We start from the raw sequence: 15406 nt of genomic DNA on the forward strand, positions 1-15406 counted from the left end.
CCCCCTACTCGCCACGTCACCATGCCACCCTGCTGTGGTGCGACCAGTCCAAGTCTCTCCAGGTACTCATCAACTCGGGGGCCAATATGAGTCTCATGGACGTTGCCCTGCCGTCCGAGCTGGGCATCCCCACTTAACCCCTCTCCTTTTCCATGAATGTTAGAGCGCTGGACGGGCGTTCTATAGGCTGGGTCACCGACCATACCACCCCCATCAACCTACGAGTGTCGGGGAACCACAGCGAGACGATCCAATTCCTGCTAATTGAGTCTCAGTAGGTTCCTGTGGTATTGGGATTCTCTTGGCTCCAGCGACACAATCCCTCGATTGACTGGTCTACTGGTGCCATCGTCAGCTGGAGCCCGTTCTGCCACACTCATTGCCTGAAATCAGCTCTGCCTCTCCCGGGATGTCTTCCTGGGTGCTTGGAAATTGCCCGGATCTCTCCGCCATTCCCATGGAGGACCAGGATCTCCGGGAGGGGTTCAGTAAGGCCCGGGACACTTCGCTTCCGCAACACCAACCAGTAAAAAAGGATGTTAAGCCGGATGCTCTGACACGCCACTATAGCCCCGCGGCTACACCCCCGGAAGCCGAGACCTTTCCCCCCTGCTCCAAGATCATTAGCCCCTCTGCTGTTCATCATCTGTTGCCCTGTACCCTCCGTATACTTCCTACTTTTGAGGTGTCTAAACCCATGTCTCACAGCCCTTTGCCAGGTGGTGTCCCTAGAGGGTGGGTACTGTCACACCCTGATCTGTTTCACCTGTCCTTGTGATTGTCTCCACCCCCCTCCAGGTGTCGCCCCTCTTCCCCATTATCCCCTGTGTATTTATATCCATGTTCTCTGTTTGTCTGTTGCCAGTTCGTCTTGTTTGTCAAGTCAACCAGCGTTTTTCTCAGCTCCTGCTTTTCCCCAGTCTCTCTTTTTCTCGCCCTCCTGGTTTTGACCCTTGTCTGTTTGGACTCTGAGCCCGCCTGCCTGACCACTCTGCCTGCCCTTGACCCTGAGCCTGCCAGCCGTCCTGTACATTGACCCCACTGCTCTGGATTATTGACTCCTGCCTGCCTTGCCCTGTCGTTTGCCTGCCCCTGTTGCTGCAATAAAAATACCTGAAATACCTGAAACGTTATAATGGGGGACTTTTGGATGCAAGCAACTATGATAAAACACATTAAGTCTACCACATAATGTGTGTGGCTACATTGCACAGAAGACCCACTAATACAATTATAATCTTCTGCACCAATCATTCAGTGCAATAGCCTTGTGACAAGGTTTTTAAGGACTTACATTTAGACATGATGGTAACTTTCAATTTTGTGTATCATTCTTCATACATGGTATCAGTAGGTTTGCACCAAAAATTCAGGTTACTTTTACAAATAAGTCCCTGTAATGCTTATGATGCCATGCGAGTTTGAGTGTCAGTCATTTTGACTTTTACATTAATGTGTCATTAGTGTGCTATATTTGTTCAGAGGTATGTGGCCCAGGCAGTGTACTGTAACATTTCTCTGTTCCGATGTGCGCACACACACACAAAGCCACCCTGAAGACCTCAGTGTGATTCACATTCTGGAATGTACATCAAGGTTCCCTTTGCCTTGTCATGTTCATAGGTATAAAACACTGTTTTATATCTATCGTCATGTGTGTCTTCCTTATCGTTCTGGATTTTTTGTTTGTTGTTTGTTTGGCTTGATTGATTGTCTTTGAGTAATCTTGAAATGCTTTTGGGTGTAGGATACTCATATATATATATTTTTTTTTTACCTTTTATTTAACTAGGCAAGTCAGTTAAGAACAAATTCCTATTTTCAATGTTGGCCTAGGAACAGTGGGTTAACTGCCTTGTTCAGGGCAGAACGACAGATTTTTACCTTGTCAGCTCGGGGATTCTTCGATCTTTCGGTTACTAGTCCAATGCTCTAACCACTAGGCTACCTGCCGCCCCAGGGGTTCTATGTTGGAATGGCAGAGTTCTAAGCACTATGGCCTCAGATGATCTTTGATGTAACAATGGCGCCGGAGAAGAAGGCTGATGTTTTACGTGTCCCCAACTGATTGTGTTTTTTGTTCGTTTATTTGCAACTTATTTTTAAACTTATTTTGTACATAATTTTGCCGCTGCCGTCTCTTATGACCGAAAATAGCTTCTGGACATGAGGACTGCGATTACTCACCACGGACTGGCAGAATCCTTTTTTCATTTAACGAGTCTGATGAGCCCGATGCGAATGATATACGACTTTCTTGGGAACAGGCCAGGTCCCCATGATTTGCGTGAAGAAGAGGCGGAGAAAAGGGGCTAGAGGGCGGGCTGCCTTCTGAGAATTCGTAGACGATCGAATAAACGCCCACTTCCTTCTATTCTGCTAGCAAACGTGCAATCTTTGGAGAATAAAATCAATGACTTACGCGGAAGTTTAAACTTCCAACGGGACTTTCAAAAATGTAATATCTTATGCTTCACAGAGTCGTGGCTGAACGACGTCATTTCAACATACAGCTGGCTGGTTATATGCTGTAGCGGCAGGATAGAACAGTGGCATCTGGTAAGACAAGGGGCGGCGAACTATGTGTTTTTGTAAATAACCGCTGGTGCACGATATCTAAGGACATCTTGAGCTATTGCTTGCCTGAGGTAGTGTGGTCTACAGCTTATCATGAGATACTCTATCTACCTAGAATTTTCATCTGTATTTTTTGTAGCTGTTTACATACCACCACAGTCAGAGGCTGGCACTAAGACATAATTGAATGAGCTGTATTCCGCCATAAGCAAATAAGAAAACGCTCACCCAGAGGCAGCGCTCCTAGTTGCCGGGGACTTTAATGCAGGGAAACTTAAATCTGTTTTACCAAATTTCTATCAGCATGTTAAATGTGCAACCAGAGGGAAAAAACTCTGGACCACCTTTACTCCACACACAGAGACACATACAAAGCTCTCTCCTGCCCTCCATTTGGCAAATCTGACCATAATTATATCCTCCTGATTCCTGCTTACAAGCAAAAATGAAAGCAGGAAGCACTAGTGACTAGATAAATAAAAAAGTCAGATGAAGGAGATGCTAAGCTACAGGACTGTTTTGCTAGCACAGACTGGAAAATGTTCCGTGATTCCTCCGATGGCATTGAGGAGTACACCACATCAGTCATTGGCTTCATTAATAAGTGCATCGATGACATCGTCCCCACAGTGACTGAGTACATACCCCAATCCGGAGGCCATGGATTACAGGCAACATCTGCACTGAGCTAAAGGCTAGAGATGCCACTTTCAAGGAGCGGTACTCTAACCTGGAAGCTTATAAGAAATCCCACTATGCCCTCCGACGAACCATCAAACAGGCAAAGCGTCAATACAAGACTAAGATCGAATTGTACTACACCGGCTCTGACACTCGTCGTATGTGGCAGGGCTTGCAAACCATTACAGACTACAAAGAGAAGCACAGCCGAGAGCTGCCCAGTGACACGAGCCTACCAGACGAGATAAATAACTTCTAAGCTCGCTTCGAGGCAAATAACACTGAAACATGCATGAGAGCACCAGCGGCTGCGGAAGGCTCTCCGCAGCCGATGTGAGTAAGACCTTTACACAGGTCAACAATCACAAGGCCGCAGGGCCAGACAGATTACCAGGACGTGTACTGCGAGCATGCGCTGACCAACTGGCAAGTGTCTTCACTGTCATTATCAACCTCTCCCTGTCCGAGTCTGTAATACCAACATGTTTTCAGTAGACCACCATAGTGCCTGTGCCCAAGAACACTTAGGTAACCTACCTAAATGACTACCAACTCGTAGCACTCACATCTGTAGCCATGAAGTGCTTTGAAAGGCTGGTCATGGCTCACATTAATACCATTATCCCAGAAACCCTAGACCCACTCCAATTTGCATACCGCCCCAACAGATCCACAGATGATGCAATCTCTATTGCACTCCACACTGCCCTTTCCCACCTGGACAAAAGGAACACCTATGTGAGAATGCTATTCATTGACTACAGCTCAGCGTTCAACACCATAGTGCCCTCAAAGCTCATCAATAAGCTAAGGACCCTGGGACTAAACACCTCCCTCTGCAACTGGATCCTGGACTTCCTGACGGGCCGCCCCCAAGTGGTAAGCAGGGTAGCCTAGTGGTTAGAGCGTTGGACTAGTAACTGACAGGTTACAAGTTCAAATCCCCGACAAGGTAAAACTCTGTTCTGCCTCTGAACAAGGCAGTTAACCCACTGTTTCTAGGCTGTCATTGAAAATAAGAATGTGTTCTTAATTGACTTGCCTAGTTAAATAAAGATTTTAAAAAATATATATCTTTCCAATTTGTAAGTCGCTCTGGATAAGAGCATCTGCTAAATGACGTAAATGTAAATGTAATGTAAGGGTAGGTAACACACATCTGCCACGCTGATCCTCAACACAGGGGCCCCTCAGGGGTGTGTGCTCAGTCTCCTCCTGTATTCCCGGTTCACTCATGACTGCATGGCCAGGCACGACACCAACATCATAATTCATTTTGCCGATGACACAACAGTGGTAGTCCTGATCATCAACAACAACCAGAGCCTATAGGGAGGAGGTCAGAGACCTGGCCGTGTGGTGCCAGGACAACAACCTCTCCCTCAACGTGATCAAGACAAAGGAGATGATTGTGAACTACAGGAAAAAGAGGACCGAGCACGCCCCCATTCTCATCGACGAGGCTGCAGTGGAGCAGGTTGAGAGCTTCAAGGTCCTTGGTGTCCACATCGGCAACAAACTAACATGGTCCAAGCACACCGAGACAGTCTTGAAGAGGGCATGACAACCTATTCCCCCTCAGGAGACTGAAAAGATTTGGCATGGGTCCTCAGATCATCAAAATGTTCTACAGCTGCCCTATTGAGAGCATCCTGACCAGTTGCATCACTGCTTGGTATGGTAATTGCTCGGCCTCCGACCGCAAGGCACTACAGAGAGTAGTGCGAACTGCCCAGTACATCACTGGGGCCAAGTTTCCTGCCATCTGCCATCCAGGACCTCTATACCAGACGGTGTCAGAGGAAGGCCCTAAAAATTGTCAAAGACTCCAGCCACCCTAGTCATAGACTGTTCTCTCTGCTACCACACGGCAAGCGGTACCGGAGCGCCAAGTCTATGAGGCTTCTAAACAGCTTCTACTCCAAAGCAATAAGACTCCTGAACATCTAATCAAATGGCTAGCCAGACTATTTGCACCCCCCACCCTTTTTTTACAACACTGCTACTCTCTGTTGTTATCATCTATGCATAGTTACTTTAATCACTCTACCTACATGTACATAGTACCTCAACTATCCGGTGCCCCCGCTCATTGACTCTGTACCAGTACCCCCTGTATATGGTCCCGCTATTTTTATTTTACTGCTGCTCTTTTTAATTGCTTGTTTCTTTTATTTCTTATCCTTATTTTTTTAAACTGCATTGTTGGTTAGGGGCTCGTAAGTAAGCATTTCACTGTAAGGTCTACACCTGTTGTATTCGGCGCATGTGAATAATAAAATTGGATTTGATTTCATCAAAGCTGATCCATGAAGTCATTTGTTTTTAATAAGGGCCATTCAGATCAGTCCTATTATGATTCTGTAAGAGGATTAGAACCTGTTTCTCTACTTCGGCTCTACTATAAACTTCAGTGAATAACAGAACACAGCTCCACTAGTTGTTATTGTACATTATTCAAGGACCAGGGAAGTTACACTAGGCGGTAGTGTGTGCATGTGCTTGTTTGTGTGTGTGCATGCGTGCACTTGTATGTGTAGGTGAGTCCTGCCAGCATATCAGATGCGTCTTCTGTTTTTCGAAATCATTCTTGTTTTGAGGCTACTAGGCTATTTATACAGGCCACTTGCTGTTGAACTTGTTGTTGTTGCAGTAGCTCAGGGCTGTCTCCCCTGACGTCACGTGTGTGTGTGTGTGGATCACTCAGAAGGATCATGCTACAGAGCCCTGATCTAATGACTCCTGATCCCCAAGAGACCACAGATGGGTTTGCGTGACCTGGCTGTTGTTCTATTCATCACCATCATGAGAACGTTAAGTTAAAAGTCATGTTGGTTATAGGCTTTAGAAAAATAGGCTATAATCAGGATGTGGCAGGCTTGGAGGTTGGAGCAGGGCAAAGGCTAATGGATCCACACTGGGGATCGACCTATTCGGATATAGCTGATTCCCACGGGCAGCACTGGTTTCCGGCTCTGCTTGGCCCAATTTCGGGATGTGGCGTACAGTGTGTTTTTGTCAATTCCTGCGCCTACTGGGGATGATGGCTTCTATGATAGTAGTCGTTCCCCTGCACTATTCCCCGAGCACTATTATTAATGCAGCCTTTCCAGCGCTGGGTGCTAACCACTGGATTGGAGACATCTCATCTAAATCGGTCGATTCAGGTGTCCCTGGCATGCCTTCGAGCACTGGCCCAGTGGGGAGACCCCCAGGTACTGTCGCAAGCGGTTCTCATGGGCCAGGTGTTATTCTGCAAGGTGGTCACGACAGACACATCCCCCCCCAAGGGTGGGGCGCGCTGTGCAATGGCTACCCAATTCTGGGGGTATGGACTGTGGCACAGAGTGCCTGGCATATCAATTACCTGGAGCTTCTAACAGTGCTCACCTGGGTGGTTACATGGGAGAGGTTTGGCAGGGCCAACCTAGACCTTTCCACATCGTGGGAAAACATGCAGTGTCGTCTGTTTTTCTCAGAGGGACCCGAGCTTTCCGTTGGGAACAGACGCCCTGGCGCTCCAGTTGCCTCGGACCCTCCTTTATGGATTTCCTCCCGTGGAGCTGATTGGAGCCCACGTCGGAGAGGGTTGCTCCAGGAGGGCTTATCATTGATTCTTTTGGCTCCCCGTTGGCCCAGACGGCCTTGGTTCGCGGAGATCGTTAGCCTGTTGGGCGGGGTCCCGTGGCAACTCCCGTTGCGCAGGGACCTGTTGTCCCAGGCACATAGGCAGGTTTGGCACGCAAAGCCATAGATTTTCTGATTGCTAGAGGTTTACCTCTGAACGTTATTGTTACCATTCAGTCCACAACCTGTATGTGTAAAAGAGGTAGGAGTTTGAGGTCTGGGAGGGACATCCTTATGTTCCTACAGGAGCTTTTTTAGCAGGGTCGGGCATTCTCCAAGTGTACATGGCCGCTATCTCAGGGCGTCATGTGGGAATTGACAGAGCCACACCGGGTGGCCACCCCCTGTGCTGTTCCTGAAAGGTGTGCACAGTCTCAGACTGGTCTCTAAACCTATTACACCTACATGCGTTTTGGCTCTGGTTTTGGAGGCACTGTGTGCGGCCCCCTTTGAGACTCTGGAGTCGGATCTGAAGATCCTCTCCCACAAGACCTTCCTGCTCATGGCTTTGGCCTCAGGTTAAATGTGTTGGGGACCTACACACATTCTCCGTACACCCTTCCTGTACTCAGTTTGCCCCTGGAGACTAAGGTGGCATATAGCAGGAAGGGGCAAAGGTTACCTAGCGGCGAGCGGGCCCACTCCACCAAGGGTCTGGCAGCTTTTTAAAGGGTTGACTGCAGGGGATATTTATGCTGTGTTGAGTTGGGCATCACCACACACTTTTGTGAGGTTGTATTGCTTGGATGTCACTGCACCCAGTGTAGCCCACAGTGTGCTTACAGCTGGGACAGGAGAGGGTCATGAGGCAGTGCGTAGGATGCGCATACCCAGGCTATTGCATCTTGCGGGGTTGAGGTCTGGGAGGTCTGCCATGAGCCATTTCATTTGGTATCCGTTGAGGCGGGACTCCATTCCCCATAGTTTCATTGGCCTTGTCAGGTGTGATTCTTCAATCGAAGTCGCGAGAGTACGACTCCCCATAGTTGTATTGTACCTTGTTTCTTTCCTTCAGAGAACAGTAGTTATCGTCCATGATGTAACGTTATTAACGGTGGCCTTGATGAACAGTCACAGGAATGTGTTGATGCGCTGTCTTATCTTCTTCTAATTTTCTGTTCTTCTCTCTAGATAGAAAACCAATGAAACCATATCGTGATATCACACGGTAAAACACTTTTTATCCCCACCCCCTTTCTCTCTCTTTCTTTTGTTCTCTCTCTGTCGATCTTCTCAGGGCCAATTGGAAGTGTGTGCTCTTCTGCAGGTTCCAGATCTAGAACCAGAACAGACAGAGTTCTATGTGGTTTTAGAAGGTTCCAGACTAGCCCATGTTACTGTAGGGAAGAGAACAGAGGATGGAAAGTCTCTGTGCTTCACTGTTCCAGGTGAGTCCCACAATTCCTGGTGCCCATTGATCCCAGATCAGTCTGACAGTCACACACAGGGCTACTGACTGAGGTTCGAACAGAACCCTTAGTTTGATACAGGGTCATTGCCTCCAGTTATCATTAGTTCCCCTTTTAATCAAATTTTAGGTCAAAATAACAGCGATTCTAATAAAGTCAGTAGATGTATTCATAGCAGTAGCTTGCCTAACTTAATGAGGACCATGTTGGTCCAAACATTGTTGCTCGATCACAATCTTCAATAGAAATCATGTTTGGGAGCAGAAAACTATTCTTGTCTTATTGTGTCCACATTAGGACAGCCTCGGTGTCAGCAGGACTCTCAGACCCTATTTTTGTCATATTCCATCATCAGTCGTCTGTTCGTCTCCTCTCCTCCACAGGTCATGACCTTCAGGAGACTGTCTCTGTCACAGTGTATTGCCACACAGAGGGCAGAGCCAAGCCCTGTGGAGGCGGGGCCTCGCTGGACTACGTCTGTGATTTGCCACAGGAAGTGGCCGAGTACCTGCTAGCCAATAGCGACTGTCTGAGTCCCCAGAGCCACCTGGAGGTCCTGAGGAGGGTTTCAGCAGCTCCAGGGGAGGGGAACACGGAGGGTGACAGGAGTGCTGGCTCAGGAGACCACGATCTGGGGAAGACAGACCAGGAGGATGGGTATGGGGGTGGGAGACCCAGACCTGATCCAGAGGTGGAGTGTCGTCTCAGGGAGATGGATGAGAAGATAACCCAGGCCGTGGCCAACCTGGACTACCCTCTGGAGTGGAGCGGCAAGGCCAGCCAACCTAGAGAAGGTAACTAGCTATCCTATACAATACAATATAAAACAACGTTATCCACTTAGCCAATAGGCTTATGTCATATAGATTACAATCAGTAACAGGTAAGGAAGATATGCCCCAAGACAGTTATCCCTGTTCAGAAAGATAAATAATTCTTGAAATGAAACAATGAAAACAATAGCTTCTGTATAGTCTACACAGATGTATTCAGATGAATACCATACGTTTTCAGTCATAGCATTTCAGATAGTGCCATGTAATGTGTTCACACACAGCACAACAACACTCGCTTAACTCAGCTCGACTTGTACTTACTGTAGCTGGTGCCATGGAACCATGGTAAGGGCAATAATGCAGACCACACATACTCTCTTTCGATGTGCTCATGTCATGTTCATTGTCACATGAGCATTTTATATGGTGTTACATTGTCTCTACGAGTAAGGGAGGAAATACTATAGACAAACACCATCTCTGGTGCCAGCCTGTTTCTGCATGCAGCACAACAACAATGCCACATGGATACCTTGCCAAACAGGTCAACAGAACAACCAGCTGGCAGAGACAGACTGGCACCACTATGGCCAGATTCAAACGAAAGCCTACATGCACACAAAACTCATTATCAAAACTCGTTATTTAACTTTATCAAGCTAGCGAAAGCACACGGATCGCGATGACATTAGTTTGGACTGTGTATGTCATACTGAGAAGGGAAGAGTGAAGGGGGATGGAGAAAAGCGCTTCATTCTAGCCACAGACCAAGTTCACCCACAGCTTCTTACGTAAGAGGGGGGGGGATTGTGTTTTGTAAACTGTTCTCTTCAATGCTTGCCCGTCTCATTGGAAAGGTCGCGTATTGTCTGTGTGCCTTGAGGTAGGAGCGGTGGGAATATTTGAGGTGTCCTTTAAAAACAAGCGCAAATGTGACATTTTCATGCAGCGCTAATGGGAAGTTTTAAGGTCCACAAAAATCGGGTCTTAACGTTCACGCAGTTGATAATGTTGCAGCCTATCCAGCCATGACACACTGTGCCCATGGAACGAGAGATGTGCCTTTTGTGCCGGTGAATCTCGTATTTAGAAACATAAAAAATAAATAGGTTTCTCCCCCCCCCCGATTTCGTTGAATTTGATTAAAAACAAGCATAACCTACCCTCCCATTAATCAAGGCTAGCTTAGTTGCTTCACATAAGTGCATATTTAAAAAAATACTGGCCATGCATTAGCCAAGCAGCCTATAAATAAAGGGGTTTTAAAGGGTCTACTGAGAGGTTTTTGCCCTCATGCTTTTTAATGATTCACACTTCACATACCTGCACACTTCATTGCACTTAAGCTATCCGTACCCATTTTCAAAGAGCGCCTCTCGTCCGATTACCAAAGACACGCTCTTCCAAACTATTCAGTCCTCCTCTAATGCAATATCAACGGCAGATAAAAAAAAAAAAATGTGCCTCAAATTTAAAGTTGATGATACAATTGACAGGAGCGTAGTATTTTGTGCAAATATTATGCGTAAAGACATGTAGGCCTGCGTGTGCACACAGTGCGACACCGATGTGATTTATGATATGTTTCTGACCCCATCCTATTTAGAAATATTGCTGTTATTTTAATAAACAGATTGCTTGTTTTTCTATTTCATTTGACACAAAAACAAGCATAGCCTCCCCTCAATGAAGGCTGTTTTTTGTTTGTCCTGCACAATGCATTCGCCAAATAGCAGCCTATCAGTAAAGTGTTTGGCTCATTCGACTTCTTTGAAATAAATATAAACCACCAAATCTTTATTCAAAGATCAAGTTTGGGAGCAGCAAAACAGTGAGCTTGACATTCTTTTTATCCTTATTTTAGCCAGCTCCCATTATAATTTTGGATTTGCGTAAAAGCCTCAAGTCGACCTTAATATGATATTCTCGCGGGAAGCAATTATGGTACCTATACCTGTCTTTAGACATACTGTAGCCTATTAAAAACAAGTTGTTTTGTTTAGAATTATTCACTCTTTTTTTAAACCTTGTGAATTTAAATTTTGCTTATTGACAATGTTCTGATAGTCCATGCCTCTGACATGGCAGATATAATGTACAGTAGGCCTCGCCCTTATATCAGTGCGAATGTTAATTTTAACAATATATTTCCATATTGAAAGCCATGCAATGTGGACTGCAAACATGTTCAACCTATTTAGCAAAGATGGGATAGGCCTACATACATTTTGTTATTTTGTTTCTGTAGGCTATTTAACAAACTAGGCTATAATGGATTAACAGTCAAACTGGAGTTGATCACAACGCAATACATAAAACACCGTAAATACACAATTTTAAGCAACCACCTATTTAGCCATGGAGCATGTTCTGATTGGCCAGTGAGGGGTCAAGCCTTGACACACCTACAACTTGTTTAGTCATTAAAACCCAGCCTTTTCACACCACCGTCAGCTACTGCGGCCATAATTCCGGTTGTGAAAATAGCTCAAACATTTCTGGCACTCCCCCGAACATATAGCGCTAGCGCTAAGATTTAGCATTGCGTTAGGTTTGTTAAAATATTGTCTCTAAGGACATTTTTCAATACATTTTCTTAGTTGACCGAACTTTGACCTGGAAGGTACAGTATTTTCCCCTCATTTACAGTTCTTGGTCAAGTAATTGGGTCGTGGTTATGTGGTACATCGTTAAGCATTTGTGGTACAGCATGGGTAACTGTGGGAACGGACACAGTGTGAAAAAGATATGGAGAGAAAGTTCAAGTTTAGGACAGCGATTCCGAATGAAGAGATATGGGCCGATTTCCATAGCAACTGTAGCTTTCTTTCTTAGTCTTGCTGGAAAGTATAGACCTATTCCCCTCCTAAAAAATGTAATTCAGTGTGTGTAATCAAACGCAACAAGAATGTGTGTGTGCCCTGCTCTGGCCCGCAGCCACCTGATCCGTCCAACGCACCCGCTTCATTAACACATGCTGAGCAGGTTTAGAGGGTTACCGTATTTGTGTGTGTGTCTGGGCTCTTCTGATGCTCTCTCGCTGGCTTCTGTCAATGTCGCTATTATCCCTGTCACTCGCAATGTCTCATCTCTTCATTACGAGGAGGAGTTACTGAAGTCGCCTCTCAAATGACACCCGATTTCTGGTCATTAGTAGTGCACTAGATTGGGAACAGGGTGCCATTTGATATGCAGCCTGAATCAAACAGGGGTTGAACTTTCCCAAGGACTTGTAGCTAACGTGGTACTTCAATTTTTCTCAATACCACAGCCCTAAGATACAAGCCAGTATAATAACTAACACCAGTGTGACATACCTGACCTGCTTTGTTGGTATGCATTGCATTCTCCATACAGGTTTCTAGTCTAGATGGACTTCACACAGCATGACACCCATCTGGATTGTGTGTTAACTACAGTAGGCCTACATACGGTACCATGTAGTTCTGTTCTTGTCTATTAATGTTCTGTATTATGTCATGTTTCATGTTTTGTGTGGACCCCGGGAAGAGTAGCTGCTGCTTTTGCAACCGCTAACGGGGATCCTAAGAAAATAGCAAATACTAAATGTATGTGTTCTAGCTACAGTGCGTACCATCTATGCGCATACCATGTACTACTGTGTGTGTGCGCAGTCAGAGTGTATTTCTGCATTCACACCTGACCTGGAGCCAGGATATGTTTGTTTAGGTCTAGAGAGGGGAGTATATACAATAAGTGTGGACGGTGAAGATATCGTGTGAAGGATAACAGTGATAACAGTTGAGTGATTTATAGTGGAGATGTAAGAGGCCACAATGTTCTTATACCTCTGTCCTAAATACTGTCTGTATTCATCTATTTTATGGAACACAGTGTTGTCTGTGTCTGCAATGTTATTAACATTGGCTACCATGTTATTTTACCCCCTCTTACCTTCTCAATTCAATACAAAGGGAGCTTTATTGGCATGGGAAACATGTTTACATTGCCAAAACGAATATTAAAACAATAAACGTGAAAGGAATCTTCTGAAATTAACAGTAAACATTACACTCACAAAGGTTTCAACGGTACAAAGGCATTTCAAATGTTATACTTTTAGCTATGTACAGTTTTTAAACAATGTGAACATAGTTGAAGTATGAATATCAGGGGGAAATAAATAAATAAACTCTGTCACTCTCTGTCACTCTGTCTCTCTCTGTCTCTCTCTCTGCAGAGCACCAGCCCAGAGACACTCTCCTCCACCTCTCCGTGCGTCTGGGTTTGCTCTGTCTCTCCCGCTTCCTGATTGGCCAGCCCAGGGGTCAGAGGGCACTGACACTTCCAAATGAGGAGGGGGCCACACCCCTCCAGCTGGCTCAGAATGGAGGAGACCACACCCTCTTTATGGCACTTACCACGTGAGTCTCCGCCTCTGCACCACAAAAGATTATATCATCATCATGTTTGTTTATTTATTGCCTTCATTTTACCAGGTAAGTAATTGAGGACACGGCCTCTTTTACCATAACAACCCAAGAGCAATGATTCGTGTGAGTGATGATTGTCCTTAAAAAAATGGCCAACTCAATCAGATAACTAACCCATTACCTTCCAACTTCACTTCCATACAGCCCCCCTGTCCCACAGAGGTCTCCCCCTGTCGGGGTGTGCTGTGTGTGGGCAGATAGGACTTGTGTGCTAAGGGTATGTCCTGGGTCTGGCACCCTTAACCTTACCTTCCTGGGGGGCCCTGAGAGCAGTGTTCTGGACAACATCCTGGTTCTCAGAGAGAAACTGACGGACCACAATATCCTCAGACAGGTGAGATCAGGGCTCGTATCCACAAAGCGTCTCAGAGTAGGAGTGCTGATCTAGGATCAGTTTTGCCTTTTGGATCATAATGAATACGTTTATATGGACAGATTCTACCCTGCAATGCTTTGTGGATACGGGCCCAGAATTCAGACCAGTGTTCACTTTAGCTCAATGTGTTTTTCCCTTCAGGTGAGTCCAGTGGATTAGGGAGGAAAACATTGTGAAGAATTTAAGGAAAAACTAAAGCTGACTTAAACAAACTCCAAAACAAACTATTGGTGTTTGCTCTGTCTAATACATGTTTGAACTAATCCACACATGATTTGTCTAGTTTTTGGACTTGTTCATACCGGTGGATCTTACTTAGGCAGTAAAATGGCTATATTTGCAGTTTGTAATGTGGATGTTACACACACTCCGTCGTAAACATGATCACAGGAAATGTGGTCACTTAACTGTTGAATGACATAGATACCACATAGTGACATTAATACGTCTGTTAAAAGATGAAGTTACATAATGTTGTTGTAGCCACCGATTCCTGCTGCTTGATTATAAAATAACTGGGAACATTCATAGGCAAATTGAAACTGTACACAGTGGCCAATTTATTAGGTACACCACCCCGTTCACAGAAATGGTTCACTCCTATAGACAGTAAGTCACATGTAGGGCTGTTACGGTGACTGTACTACCGCCACACCAGCGGTTACGAGTCATGATGGCAGTCAAATTCCATGTGACCGTTTAGTCACTGTAATTAGGCTTCTTCAAGCTCTGATGCTGCTGATGGTCATTAGTAGCCTACCAAACTTGATAACTGCCTGGTACTCAGCACTCTATTGTCCCTCTAATCACTCTGACATCAATGCAAAAGTAATCGAAAATCTAATCAAACACTTTATGAGAGCCAACATGACCTCATGTTGCGCAACATTTCTATAGGCTATGCAATTGTGAGAGAAAACAGAGTGATGGCCTCTATTAAAAAGTGGAGGATCCCATCAGCTTTCTATAGGCTAGGCCTACTATATTTATTTCTCAACTTTCATAATATTAAGCACATTGCTTCTCTTTACAACAGGAGTGTAGTCTACCTGGCTGGCATGAAAATGAACCACGACAAAAGCGCCCTCCATTCGCTATTTAAGTGCATAGATTACATGTGCATGATTATGGTCCATTCTAAATCAAAACAAATTTCACACATATATTATTTAGTATATGTAAAGATAAGATTAAATCAAGAATAGTGGTGACAATATTAGCCTATTACTTGTGAATGATGCCCAGCTTTAGGCAAACAGCGCATGCTTTTTTTGGCACTTTTCAAATCATAGTCGCACACCTCATGTAGCCTAGCACATAGGCCTATATGTTTTGATAAGGTTTGTATCACAGCTAAAGTGGCCAAATAACTTCTTAAAATGAAGCGCATTAATCCGCTTTACAACGGGTTTAGAGCCTAACTGGCAGACATGCACAGCGCGTGAGTTTGGGGGAGATCATTTTCACCATAAAAGTTCACCTTTTATAATAAAATAATTACATGCA

The 15406-nt window shown here is 45.3% G+C and overlaps 1 protein-coding gene across 1 annotated transcript in view; it reads left to right on the top strand.

Moving 5' to 3' along the window:
* Positions 1 to 15406, top strand: part of LOC129863707 (rho guanine nucleotide exchange factor 28-like) — a 91371-nt gene that overhangs the window by 16054 nt on the left and 59911 nt on the right. Inside the window, exons 3-6 of the mRNA XM_055935896.1 lie at positions 8123 to 8273; positions 8678 to 9088; positions 13272 to 13455; positions 13669 to 13858. Coding sequence (XP_055791871.1) covers positions 8123 to 8273; positions 8678 to 9088; positions 13272 to 13455; positions 13669 to 13858 — 936 coding nt within the window. The remainder of the gene's footprint in view (positions 1 to 8122; positions 8274 to 8677; positions 9089 to 13271; positions 13456 to 13668; positions 13859 to 15406) is intronic.

Source organism: Salvelinus fontinalis, chromosome 10 (genome assembly GCF_029448725.1).
Source record: "Salvelinus fontinalis isolate EN_2023a chromosome 10, ASM2944872v1, whole genome shotgun sequence".
NCBI classification, from domain to species: domain Eukaryota; kingdom Metazoa; phylum Chordata; class Actinopteri; order Salmoniformes; family Salmonidae; genus Salvelinus; species Salvelinus fontinalis.